At 45.5% G+C, this 17,120-nt stretch overlaps 1 protein-coding gene across 2 annotated transcripts in view; it reads right to left on the reverse strand.

Moving 5' to 3' along the window:
- Positions 1-17,072, reverse strand: part of gabbr2 (gamma-aminobutyric acid (GABA) B receptor, 2) — a 55,860-nt gene extending 38,788 nt beyond the window's left edge. Inside the window, exons 1-2 of one of the 2 annotated variants that reach the window (XM_088318767.1) lie at positions 15,226-17,072; positions 11,758-11,851 (exon numbers count right to left, since the gene is read on the reverse strand). In XM_088318767.1, coding sequence (XP_088174893.1) covers positions 11,758-11,838 — 81 coding nt within the window. In that variant the 5' untranslated portion in view covers positions 11,839-11,851; positions 15,226-17,072. Of the gene's footprint in view, positions 1-6,433; positions 7,333-11,757; positions 11,852-15,225 lie in introns of those variants that run through there. The other variant, XM_088318766.1, reaches the window with a different exon arrangement.
- Positions 17,073-17,120: the final 48 nt, after the last annotated feature.

A 17,120-nucleotide genomic window follows, 5' to 3' on the forward strand; every position in this document is an offset into this window, starting at 1 on the left:
CACTCATCCAAATCATATTTTCATCTCGACCTCGCGTGAGCGACATTTTTTTATTTGAATTCCTTCATTCACAAGCTCTTTTTTTTAACCCCTCACGCATACTTGTGTGCATTTGGGTTAAACATCGCAATTGCTCCAAAAGGAATTACCAACAACAACAAAAAAAATGCAATAAGTTGGAAGTAACGAGTTGATTTTATAATATGTTGTTGTAAATTAGAAAAGAAGTAAAGATCTTATTTGCGGGTGGCGGTGGGTCACTGCCCCTCTCGATTTATTTCTCAGGCACTCGCAAAATGGAGGCAAAGTCAGCATGTTTGTTTCAAAGTTGGAACGTGGCACAAATTTGGGGCAACATTTAAAAAATGTAACTGCCGACCTGAAACAGATTTTCAGATAAAATAAAAATAATTCAAATTTGAAAACAGTTTGCCTATACATTTAATTGGTACATATATTGAGCAATAAAAATAAATAAAAAATAATATACAATTAAAAAAATGAATAAAGAAATAAATTTTAAAAATAAGAAATTCATAAATTAAAATGACTAATAATATTGTGGAAATATGATTTGATATTTTTATTGATTTTTTTATTATATATTTTTACATTGCCTCATTTCCACCCAGTGGCACTTTTCAGTTCCTTTCGGGGTGTTACGCAATTTTATGTTATTTTCCGTCATCTGGCGCTGAAAAAAAAAATACAAATTAAAAAAAAATATATTTTTTTTTTTAAAGCGTTCCAAATGGGGACTCGCGCGTCGCGTGCTTTCAGCATTCACGCAACTCGTTAGCATTCCCTGACGGGCGGCCATCTCGTAATTAGCGTCGTTCACCCGCCTCACGCATACATGCACGCCGCCGTTTCAAGTGCCGTCGTGCTCATGTGCCGCGTGGGGTGGAAAGGTGCGCAGCGAGTTGACGGCCCTGGAAGAAGTCAACGACGGAATGCGTTTTAACGCCATTTTGTTGCCGTTTTTTTTTATTTTTTTTTTATTGGTGTGCCCTCAGGAGAATCCTGATGGCGTTAATGGCTTTGCTAATTGCTGTTATTCTGCAAGAATGCTAATTAGCATAGCAAGCAGGTGCGAGAATAAACGTTTTAGATCGTGCAATAAAGTGGAGAAATTGTTCAAACTCGAGATTGATTAGAAAAGATGGTTGGTGAAGCAGCATGTGGTTCGCGAGCCAATTTGATTTCGCAACAGCCTGTTGAACAATTGCTGGCGACAACAACCGACAAGCTTCCAAGGGGGAACAAACAAGGTAGGAGGCTTGTTTTACGAGCTGGCGTGTTAGTGCGCATCGACGCGTGACAGGAAAGCGACTCGGTGGCGTCCCGGCACCGCTACGAGGGCAATAAAAGACGACTCACGCTTTACAGTAACACTTCATTAGTCATTGTGGCGGAGGGCTGGCGAGGGCGACCCATCCCATCCATCAGCGCACCTGAGAATGACACCAATCCTGCTTTGTCAGCACGAACCACTTCATCGCCACATGGATCCGCAAGAAAATTATTGAAAAATAATATAGAATAGAATACAGGAAATATTTGCATATATAAGAGATCGGCGAGTTACGCTCTTTGGATTTTATGACACTCAAATCTCGTCAGCTATTTCTCTTCGAATCATATTTTTTTGCAATTTGACTGTTCCAAATGTTAACCGCTAATGTTAGCCACTTGTCACACCTTTTGTTTTGTTTTTTTGTCTAATATTTTGCATTTTTTTATCCATTTTTTTCAGAATATTTTTTGAACTTTTCTCTTATTTTGTGTATTTTTTTTCTTGATCTGACCACATTTTCATTTGATTTCCTCTCTGTACTCTCTCTAGTTTCTAATGTATATTTTTCCTTATTTTTTTCTGTTTGTCCTACTTTTGCAGAAATATTTTTCTCGCTACTGCATTTTTTTTTTATAACTTTCAATTCATGCATTTTTATTTCAAAATATTTTTCTCATGCATTTAGTGTCGTTAGAAGTCGCTTTTTTTTTTTTAAACACTTGAGCTGCTCATTTCCCCTGGTACAAAGCGGAATTTCACATTTTTTTTTTGTTTCCGTGCACGATAATCCACACGCACAAAACTACGCATAAGGACGGCCAAAGATTAGAAGCGAATAGATAAAGCTCATTTGATCTCTTATCGTCACAGTACAGCCTTTTGTGATCCAATGTGGCACCAAACGTGTACGTGTGAGAGCACTGGAGTCGTGAGTGTGTGTGAGTGTGTTTTTACGTTATCGCTTTAAGCTCACAATAGCACTGGCCAAGCGTTTTGCACTAATAATCAGCAGCAGGCCAAGTAGAGGCAATGGAAACACACACACACAAAATATTCATGTGGATGAGCGGCGTCTCTCCTGATGGCCACACGATACGCAACAACACTTGAAGTCGACTGGTCGCTAAAAAAAAAAAAAAAAAAAAAACGTAGGCGATTTACAGACGATTTTTGCACATAACCGCCAAATGAATAATCGGCGATTTGATTTTCATCACCTCAATTCAAATGTGGTTGCCGCTCAAAGCAACATTCGTGTTGTCAATCGAGGCTAGAGAAAGAAAACGGACTTGACGTTTCACACACCCACGCGCACGCATTCATCTAAAAATGTCCAATCTATTTTGGTGCGCGAATAATCGCACGGGGCGTAAGAGCAGCTGCCGCCGTGCCGTCGTTCCATCGCAGAAAGAACGAAGCAACGTCACGGTGACGTCTTTTCACTCGCAAAGAATTTTGTTGACACTTTTAACTACGTCACTGCGTAACGGCGGGTCAAGTCAGATGGGCTCGTCAGACCCAAGAAAAGTGCGTCGACGTGAAAACGACGAGGAGGCGGGTGAAGCGAAAAAGCAAGCCAGTGCGTTTTTCTTCTCCTGCGGTGGCAACCCGCCACAAGTCGCAGCTGCGGCCATGACAACAAACATGTCCATCCTCTGGGAAGCGGCGGTGTCAAGTGGCTGCCGCGCCTCTGGGGGAAACCGGCACATGTGGCCCCTCTCACACGTGGCAGGCCAAATCCAGAAAGCAAACTAAATTCGGAATAAAAATATGAAATGGAGAAGTCATTTCGTTCCCATCTTGCATCCTTAATTTCACCGTTTTGTGCCGTGGTAAATATTAAAAAGTTGCCATCGACATTCACTTCCTCAAGTTTTTGTTTTTTTTTTCCACAAGAAGGTCGCCGATCGTCTGCGGCGAGTTTTATGGAGGGTGTCGACATAACAGCCTTGCGTGGCGTCGTTTTGGCCACTTTTACGTTTGCCCTTTTGTCAGTAACGACAGATTTTATTGTCAAAGGTGTCGCGGCCGCGGGCGGGCCTTGGGCGTCTGGGCAAAGATTCATTGCGACCTCAAATGCACAGAAATTGATGCAAGTTTTTTTTTTGGTCTGACTTTGTGCATTGTTTTGAGTCAAGGTGGGAACGCGTGAGGCCCAAAAAGTTTGGGCCGGTGGCGGTGAGAGGATGGGCGGAGGTGGCCGTGCTCATTTCTGCGAAACGCAATCTGGCGCCACATGCTGACGTCCTCGGGCAATTCTGCAGGGCGCAACACAAACCATATGTGGAGTCTCGTGTGAGTGTGCGCGTGACACACCAAACCGGGCCACCGTTACACTTTTTACAGCGTGGAAGCGACGACTGATTTTCTAGCTTCTTTATCTGCGTTCCAAAAGTGCTGAGAGCGTCTCAATGCACCGATAGCGGGATCAATGTGCAGCAACACAGAAGGCTCTCCGGGGACGAACGGAGAGAGCGCTTGCGAGCGCTGCCCCGCGAGATGGAGATCCTGAAATAGGACGGGATCATCTTCTCCACAGGAAGAGGAAATGGTCAGCCTCTTGGTTCCTATTAGATGATAATGCAGTCACATTTGCGCTCGTCTCGTGCGGGGAGCTCACACTTTATGGGAAAGCCTCAATTGAAGGAGCTGGCAACTTCCCGGGTTGTGAGAATGGCGTCAGATAACAAGATCGTGGGGGAGGGTAACGATTCCATTTTATTCTGGGATGGCGAAACCGTTTTGAACGTTGAAGACGCACAAGTGGGTTCACCGCCGTACGATTAGCGGTTGTTCTTTTCCTAATCTCAATCCATTCGATCTGATGCAAATAAGGCCACCAAATATTCACGAGCCAACGTGCCAGTTTAGCACCAGGAAACTCTCTTGCGCCCAAACACACACACACACACACTGCGCCCCCCCCCCCCACACACACACACCCAAAGCCTTGATCCACTAAGCTCGCCCGGCTACAGTATCAGTCCTCAGCTAGGATAAATTCAACATGAAGATGGTGGAAAAGCGCCGGCGCTAAGCCTCGCTCGCGCTCCCTCTATAATCCACCGCTGCTCCTCCTCTACCTGCCCCAAAAGAAAAATAAAAAAATCAATCAATCAAAAACAGTGCGCATCATCGTCTTCATCGGCACCCCTCCGGGGGAATCGGGCGGGCCACGCCGGCTCGACCCGTGGCTCCACCGACAGAGGATAAAAGGATAAAGCGCCTCTGCTCGGGGACTGATTACTTACATCTGCCTGGCTAAATCCCAGCGCTCGCGAGCACACGTCCGCGAGCGCGACGTACACAACAACTATTTGGAAAAAAAAAAATCTATCAAATTGTCATTTTTTTCCCCACCCTCAACATTGCGATTTCATATGCGATTACTTGTCCAAGGACCTTGTTTGAATGTTTTTTTTTTTTTTTTTTAACGGCCCTACGGAAAAATTTTCTTAATATTGTCCTCAGTTAAGGGAAACTGCCCCATGATGAGAAAATCTTTTTTTTTAAAAAAGAACAAAAAACAATGAATGTTTTGGTTACAATTTTTTTTTAACTTGCTCCTTGCAGGACCGTACGATTTTCTTAATAATGGTAAGAGTCTGATTTGGGCATGACACCAGGGTCAAATTCAATCATTTTAATGTCTCACCCCCAAAAAATGTAAAAAAAAACAAACAAACAAGAAATGCTTTTAAAATGTGATCACCAGAATAAAAGAGAGCAAAGACGAAGACGCAGTGTCGCCAGCACCAAAGACGACAGATGGATGGAAAGTTGAGTCCAAATCGCGCCTTCCTTCTGCGTTGGCATGGCAACTGATGCGGCACCGCACACACTTCCACACGCCGTTCACAGTACGCGGCTCATTTCACACCGAGCGCTCGTTTAGTCATTCCCAAGCTTGCCTTAATTCGCAGACGGGCTACGGTGGGAGGGGACGCTGAAACGAGGAGCATCCAAAGTGCGTTCCAGCGCGCCCTCATTTTTTTTTAGGGCCGTGTCATCTTGACGGTAAACATCGGAGAAAGGAGACTGTGAAAGGAATGAGACCATCGGCCTCCGAGACCGAGACGTGGCGCATCGGCGCATTACGTCTTCAGCATTGCATTTGCGCAAATCGCAGCGACGCAATTTGATTCGTCGTCAAGTTCAGTTGAAGATGACAAAATTTGGCGGCCAGCGTCGTCTCGGAGGGAGGCGCCTAAAACGAGGCCATTTTCGTTGCTATGGTTATTGATACCATCGGCATCCACCAGAAGAAGCCCCGCCTCTTCTCCGATTCAAGTAGCGTGAATGAAGCCGATTCAAGTTCGGCGAGTGGACAACTCTCGACATAAAACTCAAGTGAGTCCAGTTTGAAAGCGGCATGAGACAAAAATGCGCCCCGAAGACGGCGTAAGAAGCAAGTTGCCACAGGCAAACAAAAAACTAAAAAAACTTGTCATCTGAATGTCAGACGCCAGCAGCACACGTGCAACCGAGCACTCTGCAAATCGCTGAAAACTGACATTTCACCACAAGACAAAAATCGGCAAATCACCCGGCGGCGTCTTAACCATCTCATCTCAACTGGATACATCGGCCGCGCCGTCTTAGATTGGCCGCGTGCAAGCGTGACGTCAGCAAATCAAACCAAAGCATCTTTTTAACCTGTTTTCTCGACGGCGGAACAGGTGTGACCAAGAACTCCACCCGCAAATCACACCGAGTCGCCATTTCACCCAAAAACATTGGCCGTCGCGATCAACTCATTTACTGCCATTGACGGCTAAATACGTCCACGATCCTTTTTTTTTTTTTTCCCCACTCGGCTGAATGAGTTAAGACCAGGTGCATCTTGTGTGCATCTTGAACGGCGTACGTTAGCAAAACACATGCAAGCGAGCCGTCCATCGGCAAATCACTCGGAGGCGTCTTCACCGTTTCGGCAGAGGCATCGAAGCCGCCGAGCACGACGTCAGCAGCCACTTGAGCAAATCACACTGAAGCATCTTTTGACATGACCTCGTTATCCCAACGGGAAACACCGGCAGAACAGGTATAGTTAATCGGCAAAAAAAAACAAAACGATTCTTTGCCGGCAAATATTATAAACAGCTGTGAGCAGAAGATCGGCATGCGAACCCTCACCTCGGTATCGTAGATTTCGGTGATGAGGGAGAAGTTGTACTTCCGGGACTCCCGCATGTGTTGGATGGCGAGCTGCACAGCGGGCTCGATGCCTTGGCTGATGCTGCTCATCAACGCCGACTCGTTCATGGGCATGAGCACCATGATGGGCAAATTCTCACCGTTGCGGGCGAACCAGCTGTTGTCCTGGCCGCGTTTGGTGCGGTCGTTGCACACCTTGGCCAGCGCCGTGCCCGCCAGCAGGCAGCTCGCCACCGCCGCCGCCAGGAGGAGGAGCGGCGCGCGGCCGCCGCGCTCCCTCCGGGTCGGGGCCATGTTCGGGTGAGGGGCGGGTTAGGGGGTAATCCCCAAAGTCACAGGGTGGGCATCGCCGCTTCCGATCCGGTCGCTGCTACTCCGGGATGCTTCAGTCCCCACCTCCCCCCCTCCCGCCCCCAGTGACGAGGAGAGGGTGCCAAAAATCCGCAGCAGCCCCCGCAGTGGGGAGAGAAGAAAAAGCACTGCAGAATATTCCCAAGAAAAAGGCGCAGGGAGTGCAGAGGAATTATGGACACCCTCGCAAAAAAAAAAAAAAAAAAAAAAAAAAAAAAAGGAAAAAGAGAACACCACCAAGGAGGAAGAGGGTAGATGGATGACTCTCAGCTTCCAAGTAAATTCCCAGCCAAGCGTGTGCAATCCTTGCGGTACAAAAGAGGGGGAGGGGGGTGGGGGGGGTTGAAGCCACAAAAATCAAGCCAGCGTACGGACGCGAAGAGCAGGAGGAGAAGGAAGGAAGGGGTGGGTGGACGGTAGATGTCGAGGGAGACGGCCCGCGGGAGGGACGCTCATGTTCGGGTGGTGCGTCAGAAAAGCACCGCTTGACGCCGCCGCTTCTGCTGCTACTGGTGATGGTGCGCGCAAGAGGGATGTGGAGGAGGAGAGAGGGAGTTTGCGGAGGAGGGCACAGAGAGAGCGAGCGAGAGAGCGAGCGAGCGAGAGAGAGAGGATGCACATGCATGCAGGTTTTTTGCAGGGCAGACTCATGACAGCCGAGAGGGATTTAACGGGCTTTTATGCTCCGCGCCGAGCGCGGCGCACGCGTCCCTCGGTCAAATACACCAAGGCAGCAAAAAAAAAAAAGCAACAGGCACTTTAAAACTGCGAATCGTCAATATAACAGTAAGGACACCATTTGTATCCAAGATGAGACTAAGGGCACTCGAGTCTCAATCTGCATTGTCCTGACCTAAGGATACGATCGGCATGCGTAGATGACACTCAAGCACTCCAACGAAAACAAAACCAAAATCCAAGATGAGAAATGCCACAACCAACAAAATAGTCCAAATTGCATCCAAAAGGAGAACGAGGGCCAAGCGCATCAGTAAATCACTGCATTGTCCAGATCAAAGTGAATAGCAAAATTCAGCATGTGTGCTCCTTGTTTTACAAATTCTGGCCAAGAGGAGAGTGACAGTCGAGTTTGGCCGTAGACGCGGAGAGCATCCATTAGGCGCACTTCCTGCAGGTCGGAAGCTGGCCGAGTGCTTTCTCTATTCACGCGTCTAAGCGAGGGGATTAAGTTCCCCCGCCCGCCCCTGCGCCGATAAAAAATACAATACGATTGCGCTATAATTCATGGGATTGTTAAACAGGCGTGGGAAGAGGAGAGCCAGTGGAAGGGGGGTAGGGGGGAGGGGGCAGCGAGGGTCATGTGACGGAAGCTTTTTCACTTGTCAGCTTCAACAAAAAGAAAGGTTTTTGGATACACACACACACACCGACAAAATTAGCTTGTACTTTTTTTTGCAGCCTGAAAATGCCTAGAGCAGCACGAAATGATGATTTTTTTTTTTTCTGTTGAAGCTGACAAGTGAAAATGCGAGCTAACATTAGCCATTGCGGCTCGCTAGCAGGCTAGCATGCTAACATTAGCGCCGGTCTCGACATCTTGCGGTTGGCGGGCCTTAACGACCTCCCTCGTTCCATCTGTCGCTCATCCATTAATCAGATCCGAGTTGTTAAACGCCGTGACGGAGCCTTAACCTTTTATTACCGGAGCACTTAAGCTAAAAAGAGGCGGACCAGCAAGTCTCTTTAATATGCTCGCTTTGAAAAACGGGTGGCACCAAATATTGGATGCCAAAAGCGTGACTCAAAACTGTCAGAGGGAACAATAACTTCCACGGACGTCCATCTCATATTTCGGCATCCGATCACGCCGGCCCTCCTTTACGAGTCGCCCGGCTGACATATTAGCGCTAATTGCGCCGCCGTACTCCGTCAAGGACGGCGAATAACCGTGCAGATGTTTGCACTCCGGTAATCAACGATGGCAAATTCAACATCGATTCATCCGTTAATTTTTACGCATGCAAAAATGGGCCAATTAAGTTCACGCGTGTTTCAGCTCCATCCTGAAATTAAAAAGGCCAAAATAACTTTTCGCTTTCGATCACAGTCAAAGTGATGAGGCCGTTGCAAATACGAAACATTAAATTAGACTTCATCTGTTCTTAAAAAGTGTGTTGCGTAAAATGTCCTCCACAAAAAAAAAAAAAAAAAAAAAGGGCACCCGGAGAAAGACGTGAAGGAGGGCCAAACGTGTTTACGATTCAGGCAAAGCGGCGACAAAGCGCCGGCAAGCATTTGTTCTGTACCATTAAACGGTGCTATTGTGTCCGCGGCGGTGCGGGAAAGTCGCGCTGAAGGACATTCTCAAGAAGATAATCTTGAAAAGGGCCTACAGGAGGGGTTGATGGGCGGAGGGGAGGATGGGGGGGAGGGGCTAAGCTTTGCTACGCTACCGGGCTACATTTGTCCTGGTCAGAAGAGGTTATCGGCGTTCCCTCTTATCCCACGATGCAAATTAAATCAAGAGCGCGTCCAATCAAACGGGCTTGATGGCTTAAAAAAAAGGAAGGCGTGCAGCATGCTGGGAGGACGCCATTTTGATTAGCAGAAGAAGAAGAAAAAAAAAGAAAAAGAAAGAAGCGGCATCTTACATAATGGCTCTTACAGTGAACGCTTCCGACGTGCCTGTGGGTCAAATACGCCACGATAAAACCGAGACACGTACTTGCTGTTTTGTCGCTACCGTTGGGCCATTGTTGGGTGCCGCTGAGCTGCATGCACTTCTCGGGATTGAAAGGGAAAGAAAAGAGGAGGGGGGGGGGGGCAAAAGGGAGAGAAGAGGCTGCAAGTGAAGGACCAAAGGAAAGGAATAAATAAGGTTGAAAAAAATGGAAAATGATTCACTGAAGTAAGGAAAGAAAGCAGGAAAGGAAGGACTAAGGGAAAATGGAAGCAGGATGAAGAGGACAGACGCAAATGAAAAAGAAGCAAAGAAAAGGAAGGAAGGATGGAAACGCGGCCTCACAGAAAGACGACACGTGCGCGCGTCGGCGCTTCGTGCCCGCCGAAGTATCGTCGGCGCTTCGTGCGACACTTTTGACGCCGTTTGCCCCGCCGTCAACGACGTCACCTCGGATGCCGACAAGAGCGGGAAGTGACACGGCGCCGAGGCGTCAGCGACGGGATAATTGGAGCCTCGTCGCAGCTGGCCGACGCCGACGGGGCGAGCGGGCGGCCTGCGCGCCATTGCACGTTTGCCCGCAACTATTAAGAAAACGTCCCACGCTAATTAGATCCTCGGGATGGCAACACAAACGCTCTCTCCCGTTCACTGACAATTATTTCAAATAAAAACAACAACAGAAGAAAGAAAAAGCTCCGCCTCCAAATGTTTCGTTTTTTGACGAAAATTTGTGAAAATGTTTGACTGGGATAGATTTGAGTTTGCTCGTTTGGTTTGAAATTGTTTCAACCAAACGCTTCAGTGCAGAAGGAAGCCACAAATCTCTGCGGATTCGTATCTTATTAAGATTGTTTTTACTTATTGCACTTGAACTCGAGTCCCGAAAATTCATGTGGAGTTTAGCGGCATTATTTTCAATTTCTCTGCTGCTTTTTCCGTACTTAAATCCATATTGGCAAATCCAAGGCTCTTAACATCTCTCACGCTTATATTTTATGCAGAACCTTGAGGGTTTTTTTGGTTGTCGTCGAGCCCGTTTTGAATAATTTAGCGTTAGCCCGCCGCTAAGCAAGACGGCGTCGGGGATTAACTTGGTACATGGCGGCATACAGTGCATATGACGGACGTAAACATGCGCAAAACTAATGACGCCGTCCGCGACTTGAAACCACCCGGCAGTCAATGAAATAAATTCCGTCCCTAAATTTGCCTCTCACATAAATATTTGAACCACTTCCAGGCTGAGCGGCGACACGAGCCAGTACAGCGTGTTCGTTTTGATTGATTTATTTATTTATTTCAAATATAACAGACTGTCTGCTGCCGCTCGGGCACATTTATTTGCTGAACAGAGCGGTAACATCCAAAAATATTTTCAGCGTCGAAGCCCCTCCGCCGCATCCCCGAACAAATGAAAGGCATGAAAGATAGATGAGGAGGCGAGGCGCTTCATTTATATTTGATTGCGGGCCGTTGGATGCATTACCCAAAGCCTCACGGAACGTCCCCGCAAACAAGTGCCACTCGCATGCAAAAACGCCACAACTGCTGGAAAGTCAGAAGACCCCCCCCCTTCCAAAAAAAAAAAAAAGTATATGTATACATATTCAACAAAATTTGAATAGATATTATTGGCATTTTTTTTATTTGAAGGCAAATCATAATTCAAAAGCACACACATTATTCATGATTGATTGTAATCACGCCTACCTTTTCGCAAACTTTTTATCAAAAATAAATAAATAAATGAACTCGTCAAAACCTGCGTGAAATTCGTTAGCGTCGGAAGAACAAAACTGGTCAATTTCCGAGTCCTATTCTTATCTTTTGGCCTCTTACACAACTGTTGGCCTGAATGTGAACAACGCATCGCCACACAGCGCCGAAAACCGTGGCGTGGATGTGTGCGCCTGTCAAGGGCTCAACGTGAACCTGCATAACCTTCCCAAGTTTGTTTACAGCCGGCAAAGATATGAAAAAAATGCTAATTCTGAAACGTCACCAAAAATAATGAGCCTGAAGGAGCATCTGTGATGGCAGAAGGGTGTACGTGCGCGTGTGTGTGTGTGTGTGTGTGTGGAACCCGTTCCCCTCCCAGCAGTCATTAGATCAGTTGTTGTGGCCATATCGATCGCGCACACGCACACACACACACACACGGTCTCTTCATTACGAGTCTCAGGGGCCACGCAGTCCACCTGCCACTCACTCACTCGGCCTCCACTTCATGGATTTTGTGTCGTTCCGCAAATCTTGTGTGCGTGTGTGTGCTCGCGGTTGAAAAAAAGAACAAGAAAGAAAATGGTACCTGTTTCCATGTGCGCGTGTGTTGCTCTGGTTTCCACGGTGACGGCGGATCGAGACGTGACGAGCAACAGGAGCGGCACATGCTTCGTGTCCAGCTTTGCAAGGAAAGAGAAAGAAAATCATTTAAGGAGCAATGACAAATAGAACAAACATTGTTTAAAAAAAATCAATAAAAAGTATGCGACAACAATTTATTTTATTTTATTTTTTTTATTTATTTGACCAGCAAGACTTTCATTGAAACCATCTTGAATAAAGAAACAAAACAGTGTTTAATTGTGTCAATATGTTAAAAGATAAGAAATATTTCAACTCACAGTACGAGCGGCACGGCTCATTTGGTCGCGTGGCCGTTTCCTAACCTGAAGGTTGTGGGTTAGTTCTTTTCAATAAATTAATAATAAAATAATAATAAAATGCAAGTCAACTTTACTTCCAATTTCTGTGTGGCGTTTTGAAGCAAATAAACTCCAAATTAGTTCCTGTGTAAAATTCATTCAGAATATTTTACTCTCTTCCAAGTGTCAGGCCCAATCCTATTCCTCTTAATCTTAAATCTTTGTCTTACTTGCTGCTTGAAAACTGTGAAACGTTTACTCAACATTTCCATGGGAAGCAGCATGTAAATCACAAATTGATTGGTAGACAATGGGAGGTCACAAATGCAGGCAGGACAGGATCGCACCGCTGAGATCCACCGCGGTGATGTCGAGGTGGCGTGCGTCGCAAGCGCCATCAATTAGCACATCATCTGCTCTCCCGCTTGTCACCGAGCCATTTCCGGAACTGCGCCACGCTGAGCTCGCTCGACGGCAAAAGGTCAGCCACTTGGCTCAGCGGCGCGCCCACACTCCAGAGTCTCGACCCCCTCTTGAAAGAAAGAATAAGTCGGTAAAAGAAAAGCAGGCAGGTAAGGAAAAGGAAATGCAAGGGGAAGGTAACGAGGGAGAAAGTAACGAAGGAAAAATGTCGTAAGGAAGCCACAAATGAAGGAAGGAGGGACACAAATGTATGTAAAGCCCTTTGAGACTGTCTGTGATTAAGGGCTATACAAATAAAATTGACTTGACTTGACTTGACAAAAGGAAGAAAACAGAAAAAAGGAAGCAAGGAGGGAAGGAAGGAAGAAATGGAAGCTGAAATGAAGGACAGGAGAAAGGAACAAATTTCAAAAAGTGGAATCTTTCTAAATTCTTGGCTGAGCAAGGCTAGCGGGCAGAAAATGCTAATAATGCTAATGCTAACAGGCGTCGAAAAGGCCATGACTCTTTTATCACGATTGCGATTTACTTCAGACTGAAAACAGACCACGTGACGTAAAGTCGCATCGACACACTCGAGCGAAGACCGCAATGATGGAAAGTGTGCGCGGCCGTTACGTAACATTTGCATCGGCGGACTATTTGTCGTATTTCGCCGGCCTGAACGAGCGCATGATTATCACATCAGCAAAGATTTATGCACGACTTCTATTTTCCACTGACTCTAAATAAATAAATTAAATAAAATAAATTGATGACCAGAGTGTGGTCATTAATTTTCTGGCTGGAAAATCTTTAAAAAAAAAAAAGGTCACATCTTCAGCAATCCACCAAGTTTTTCAGTAATTGGTCTTCGTGGAGGACCAAGAGGAGGGAGGAGAGAGAGAGAGAGAGAGAGAGAGGCCTCCGTGGAGTGATGAGGCGTTTAATTCACACACTCAGACAAGCTTTTGACCTGCATCGCTACACCCAAATGGAGGGCGGGGGGTTGGGGGGGGTGATTGCGGCGACCCTCGAGAGAGAGGACGGAATTCAATTTAATCACACGCTGGCAAATGTGGGAGGCAAAGTATTTAGCACGACCTGTTGAGGTTCGAGACCTGAGAGAAGGTGTGAGGAAAACTGCCGCGAATGGTCTGGGGAATTTCTTGGCGCAAACGGAATGCGCCGTAACGGCAACGAAGGCATCAAGGAAGAAGCGCAGCAGTAAGTATCATAAGAACGTCAGCGGAGGCTGAAAGGATACAAGAATGGCGTGAAAGTTGGGGAACAACCACGGAAATGGAACAGAACAGAAAAGCGCATCATGTCCGCCTTCTCGTCACGATGGTTGCATTTTTTTTTTCAAACATTCTGGGAGGCGGTGAGCAATTGTTGAAGCTGTGAATGTGAATAAAAAATCAAAAAAAACATCCCTGATTTTTTTTTTTGGAGGGACGTCGCAAATAAATGTCACGGGTAGCTTCTCGGGCCAGGTTATCCGTCGGAATCTGCGACACGCATGTTGGAAGTCGCGTTCTTCGTCTCTCGGCTCCCTCCTGGAAGTCCAAGTGTGTCATCTAATGTATGCAGCCGCAGCTCCTGAGCTCTTCTGGCGATTGGGGATTACAGAAAGTCAAGCGACATGCAGTGGAGAAATGTGTGTGAGTCGCCCTGACAACTGAAGCTTGAGCATTTCCAAAGACTCAACCCGTGGGGGGGGACAGAGGGGCGGGGGGGGGGGGGTTGTTTTGCATTATCATTAAAGACACATATGTGCTATGGGAGACGGGCGCGGCGTGTTCTGCCACCGTTCATCAAAAGCGAGGCCATTTTGTGGCGTGCACGTATTTGGCGCGCTGACGGAAACCAGAATTTTTTTTTTTTTTTTTTTGCAATACGTTTCACATGGATGCACCCAAAAGATGAAAGAAGGTGGCCGCCAAGGACGAGGGATGAACGACGGGCTTCTCGTTGGCCCAGCGGCAACTCGAAAATCCTTCGAAAAGGATCAGTCAGAAGACAGTCTTGAAATTTGGTTGGGGAAACAGCAATGAAATGGCATTAAAACAATTTAAGAAATACTTGCGAACAATCTTGACTGCGTTTGAGACCGCCACAAAAATGATCAATTTTAGCGTTTCCTGGCGACGTCGCAGTTCGGTTCCTGCAGTTTTAGTGAGCGTAACTTCGATTTTGTTGCTATTTTTCTTCCTTCTAATTCAGAGCAATGCCTAGAAAAATCAAAAACCAAGACCATGAACGTTGCGTCACCCGCCCCATAAAAATCCATTGCCTCATTGTGATGGCATTCTGAAATACAATCCAAGTCCACCTTTTCACTCAGAACCCCCAAAATTCTTCTACTGTGCCCCCAAAACTGTTTTTTTTTTTATTTCAATCTCCCATTTCAACTTATATTGTAGTTTGATTCAACTGACACCCGAAAACAAACAAATGAGGTTCAGTTTTATTGCAGCGATGCAAAAAGACATTCAATAGATTTTCCTTCTCACAGTAAACACTAAAGGCCACCTTTGTTCATTTCCTTCCACACCTACCAATTATTCAGCATCATTTTTAATTTGTTGACTAAAAAGCAGTGACGGACCGTGCATTTTATACGTCGGCCTTCAGTGAAGTCCTACTTGAATAAAAATCCCCCTCATAATAACATCATTTATGACACCTGACGGCCGGACAAATAATATACCAAAAAAGACACTTACACAGAACTGAGTGAGTGTTGGACGAGCTAGCTTCTCTTAAAGGGTCCGTCTTGAAAATGTCCTGGCAAGTGTATCTTTAATTAAATACACACTTTTCCCTCCTTCGGCCATTGTGGTTTAAAAGAGCAAGAATATTGTTTAGATCTTCAAACGGCCGCCATTACGACTTCCGGGTGTGTAGATTCCGCATCGCGCTTCCCCGTCACGAGCGAGCATCCAATCACAAGACACGTTCATCGCCTTCAGCGGTAAACTAGCGAGAGTGCTCGCAGTCACTAACTTGTGCTCTGATTGGCTATCGCAACTGTCTATCAAATCTGAAATCTCATTGGCTTCGACACAAGAGATGCCCGCGCAATTGTATCTGAAGCCCGCGGAACGAAGACTGCCTGGCAATACGAGCTAGCGGAAATCTGATTGGATAAAAACTCTCACCTAAAAATACAACGCTCGGATACAAAGTGACATGAATGTGGAGAATATCATAATTTTTTCTTGATTATGTTGAGCCAGCAGAGAAGGCCTTAATGGCCCGCCACTGCTAAAAAGTATAGTATAGTGTGTAAAAAAAATATATAGAATGTATAGAAAAAGAATCCCCTTTTCTCCTTTCTGAATGTGATGTTAAGCTCCACACATGAGGTTGCCGAGGTGCCATAAAGCTTCTTTTTTTTTCCCTGAGAAATTAAACAGCAAATCAAACAATTGTTTTCTTCTGAGTGCTTCATGGTTGTGCTTCAGTGGGAAAAATATTACGGCCGTCGTGATTAATCTCGCCGCCACTCTGGACTGTACATTCACAATCAATCGCATGGCAAAAAAAATAATGAAAAAAAAAATACAAAAATACATCAAAGTGCAACGTATGCGAGTTCCTCAGAGGCCTGTGAAGGTCAACGATGAGGTCATCAAATCTCCTTCCATCAGCCTCCTCCGATACCGGTTAAAAAAAAACCTTCTTGCATTGTAAAAATAAAATCTCTTGAACGGAGGGAGGAGAGTGGAAAAAAAAAATATTTGGCAGCCATCTGCCATGGCGGCACTCGAGAGACGCCAGCGGCAAAGCCTCGGGCGTCCAGTTGCATGTGTGACCAAAGCTTCAGATGCCACTTTTTTTGTTCATCCAAATTGCCCCCACCACCTCCTGAAACATCGTTTGGGTGAAATCAAGCCATGTTGGAGTGCAGGAAAACTTTGAACGACCCGTCCTAATTCTGCTAAACGATTTGCAACCTTTGAAAATTGCTGCCGTTGAAAAAGAGAATTGTATTTTACTTCCAAAACGAGCTGGCCGTCCTTTTTTGTCCGTGCTACAATCAAATAAAGCCATTAAACATTTTTACGGTTTTGCAGTCACAAATGGCGGCTGGGGGAAACCATGTGGGCTGCGAAAAAAATGAATTTGATGGCCCTGAATTTGAGAGAAATATTGCTTTCATGGAAATAATGGTGGCAAACAGAAAAAAAAAAAAAAGAAAAAAAGTACTATTTTGGAGAAAAAGGGACAATAAAAAGAAAAAAGGAAATGAGAAAAAAATAAATGAGAAAAAAAGGAAAGAAACATTTTTCAAAATTTTAGCAATAAAGCATGAAGAAAAATGGGAAACTCAAAATAAAAAAATTGGGGAAAAAGCAAAGAAAAATTCAACAAAGGAAAATGGGAAATGACAAAAATAAAAAAGACAAAAAAAGTCAGAAAAAGGCAAAAAATGAAGAATAAAAATAAAATAAACAAGGGAACAAAAAAAGATTAAAAAAATAAAAAATAAGAACAAAGAAAATGAGAACTCCACCAAACACAACAGAGATGTAAAAGAAAAAGCCAAGTAAAACTGACCAGCAAATTAAAACCAAGAAAAAGTAAAAAAAAAAAAAAAAAAAAGGGGGGCAAAAGA

Source organism: Idiotropiscis lumnitzeri, chromosome 16 (genome assembly GCF_059441095.1).
Source record: "Idiotropiscis lumnitzeri isolate Australia: NSW breed Sydney's pygmy pipehorse chromosome 16, RoL_Ilum_1.0, whole genome shotgun sequence".
NCBI classification, from domain to species: Eukaryota; Metazoa; Chordata; class Actinopteri; order Syngnathiformes; family Syngnathidae; genus Idiotropiscis; species Idiotropiscis lumnitzeri.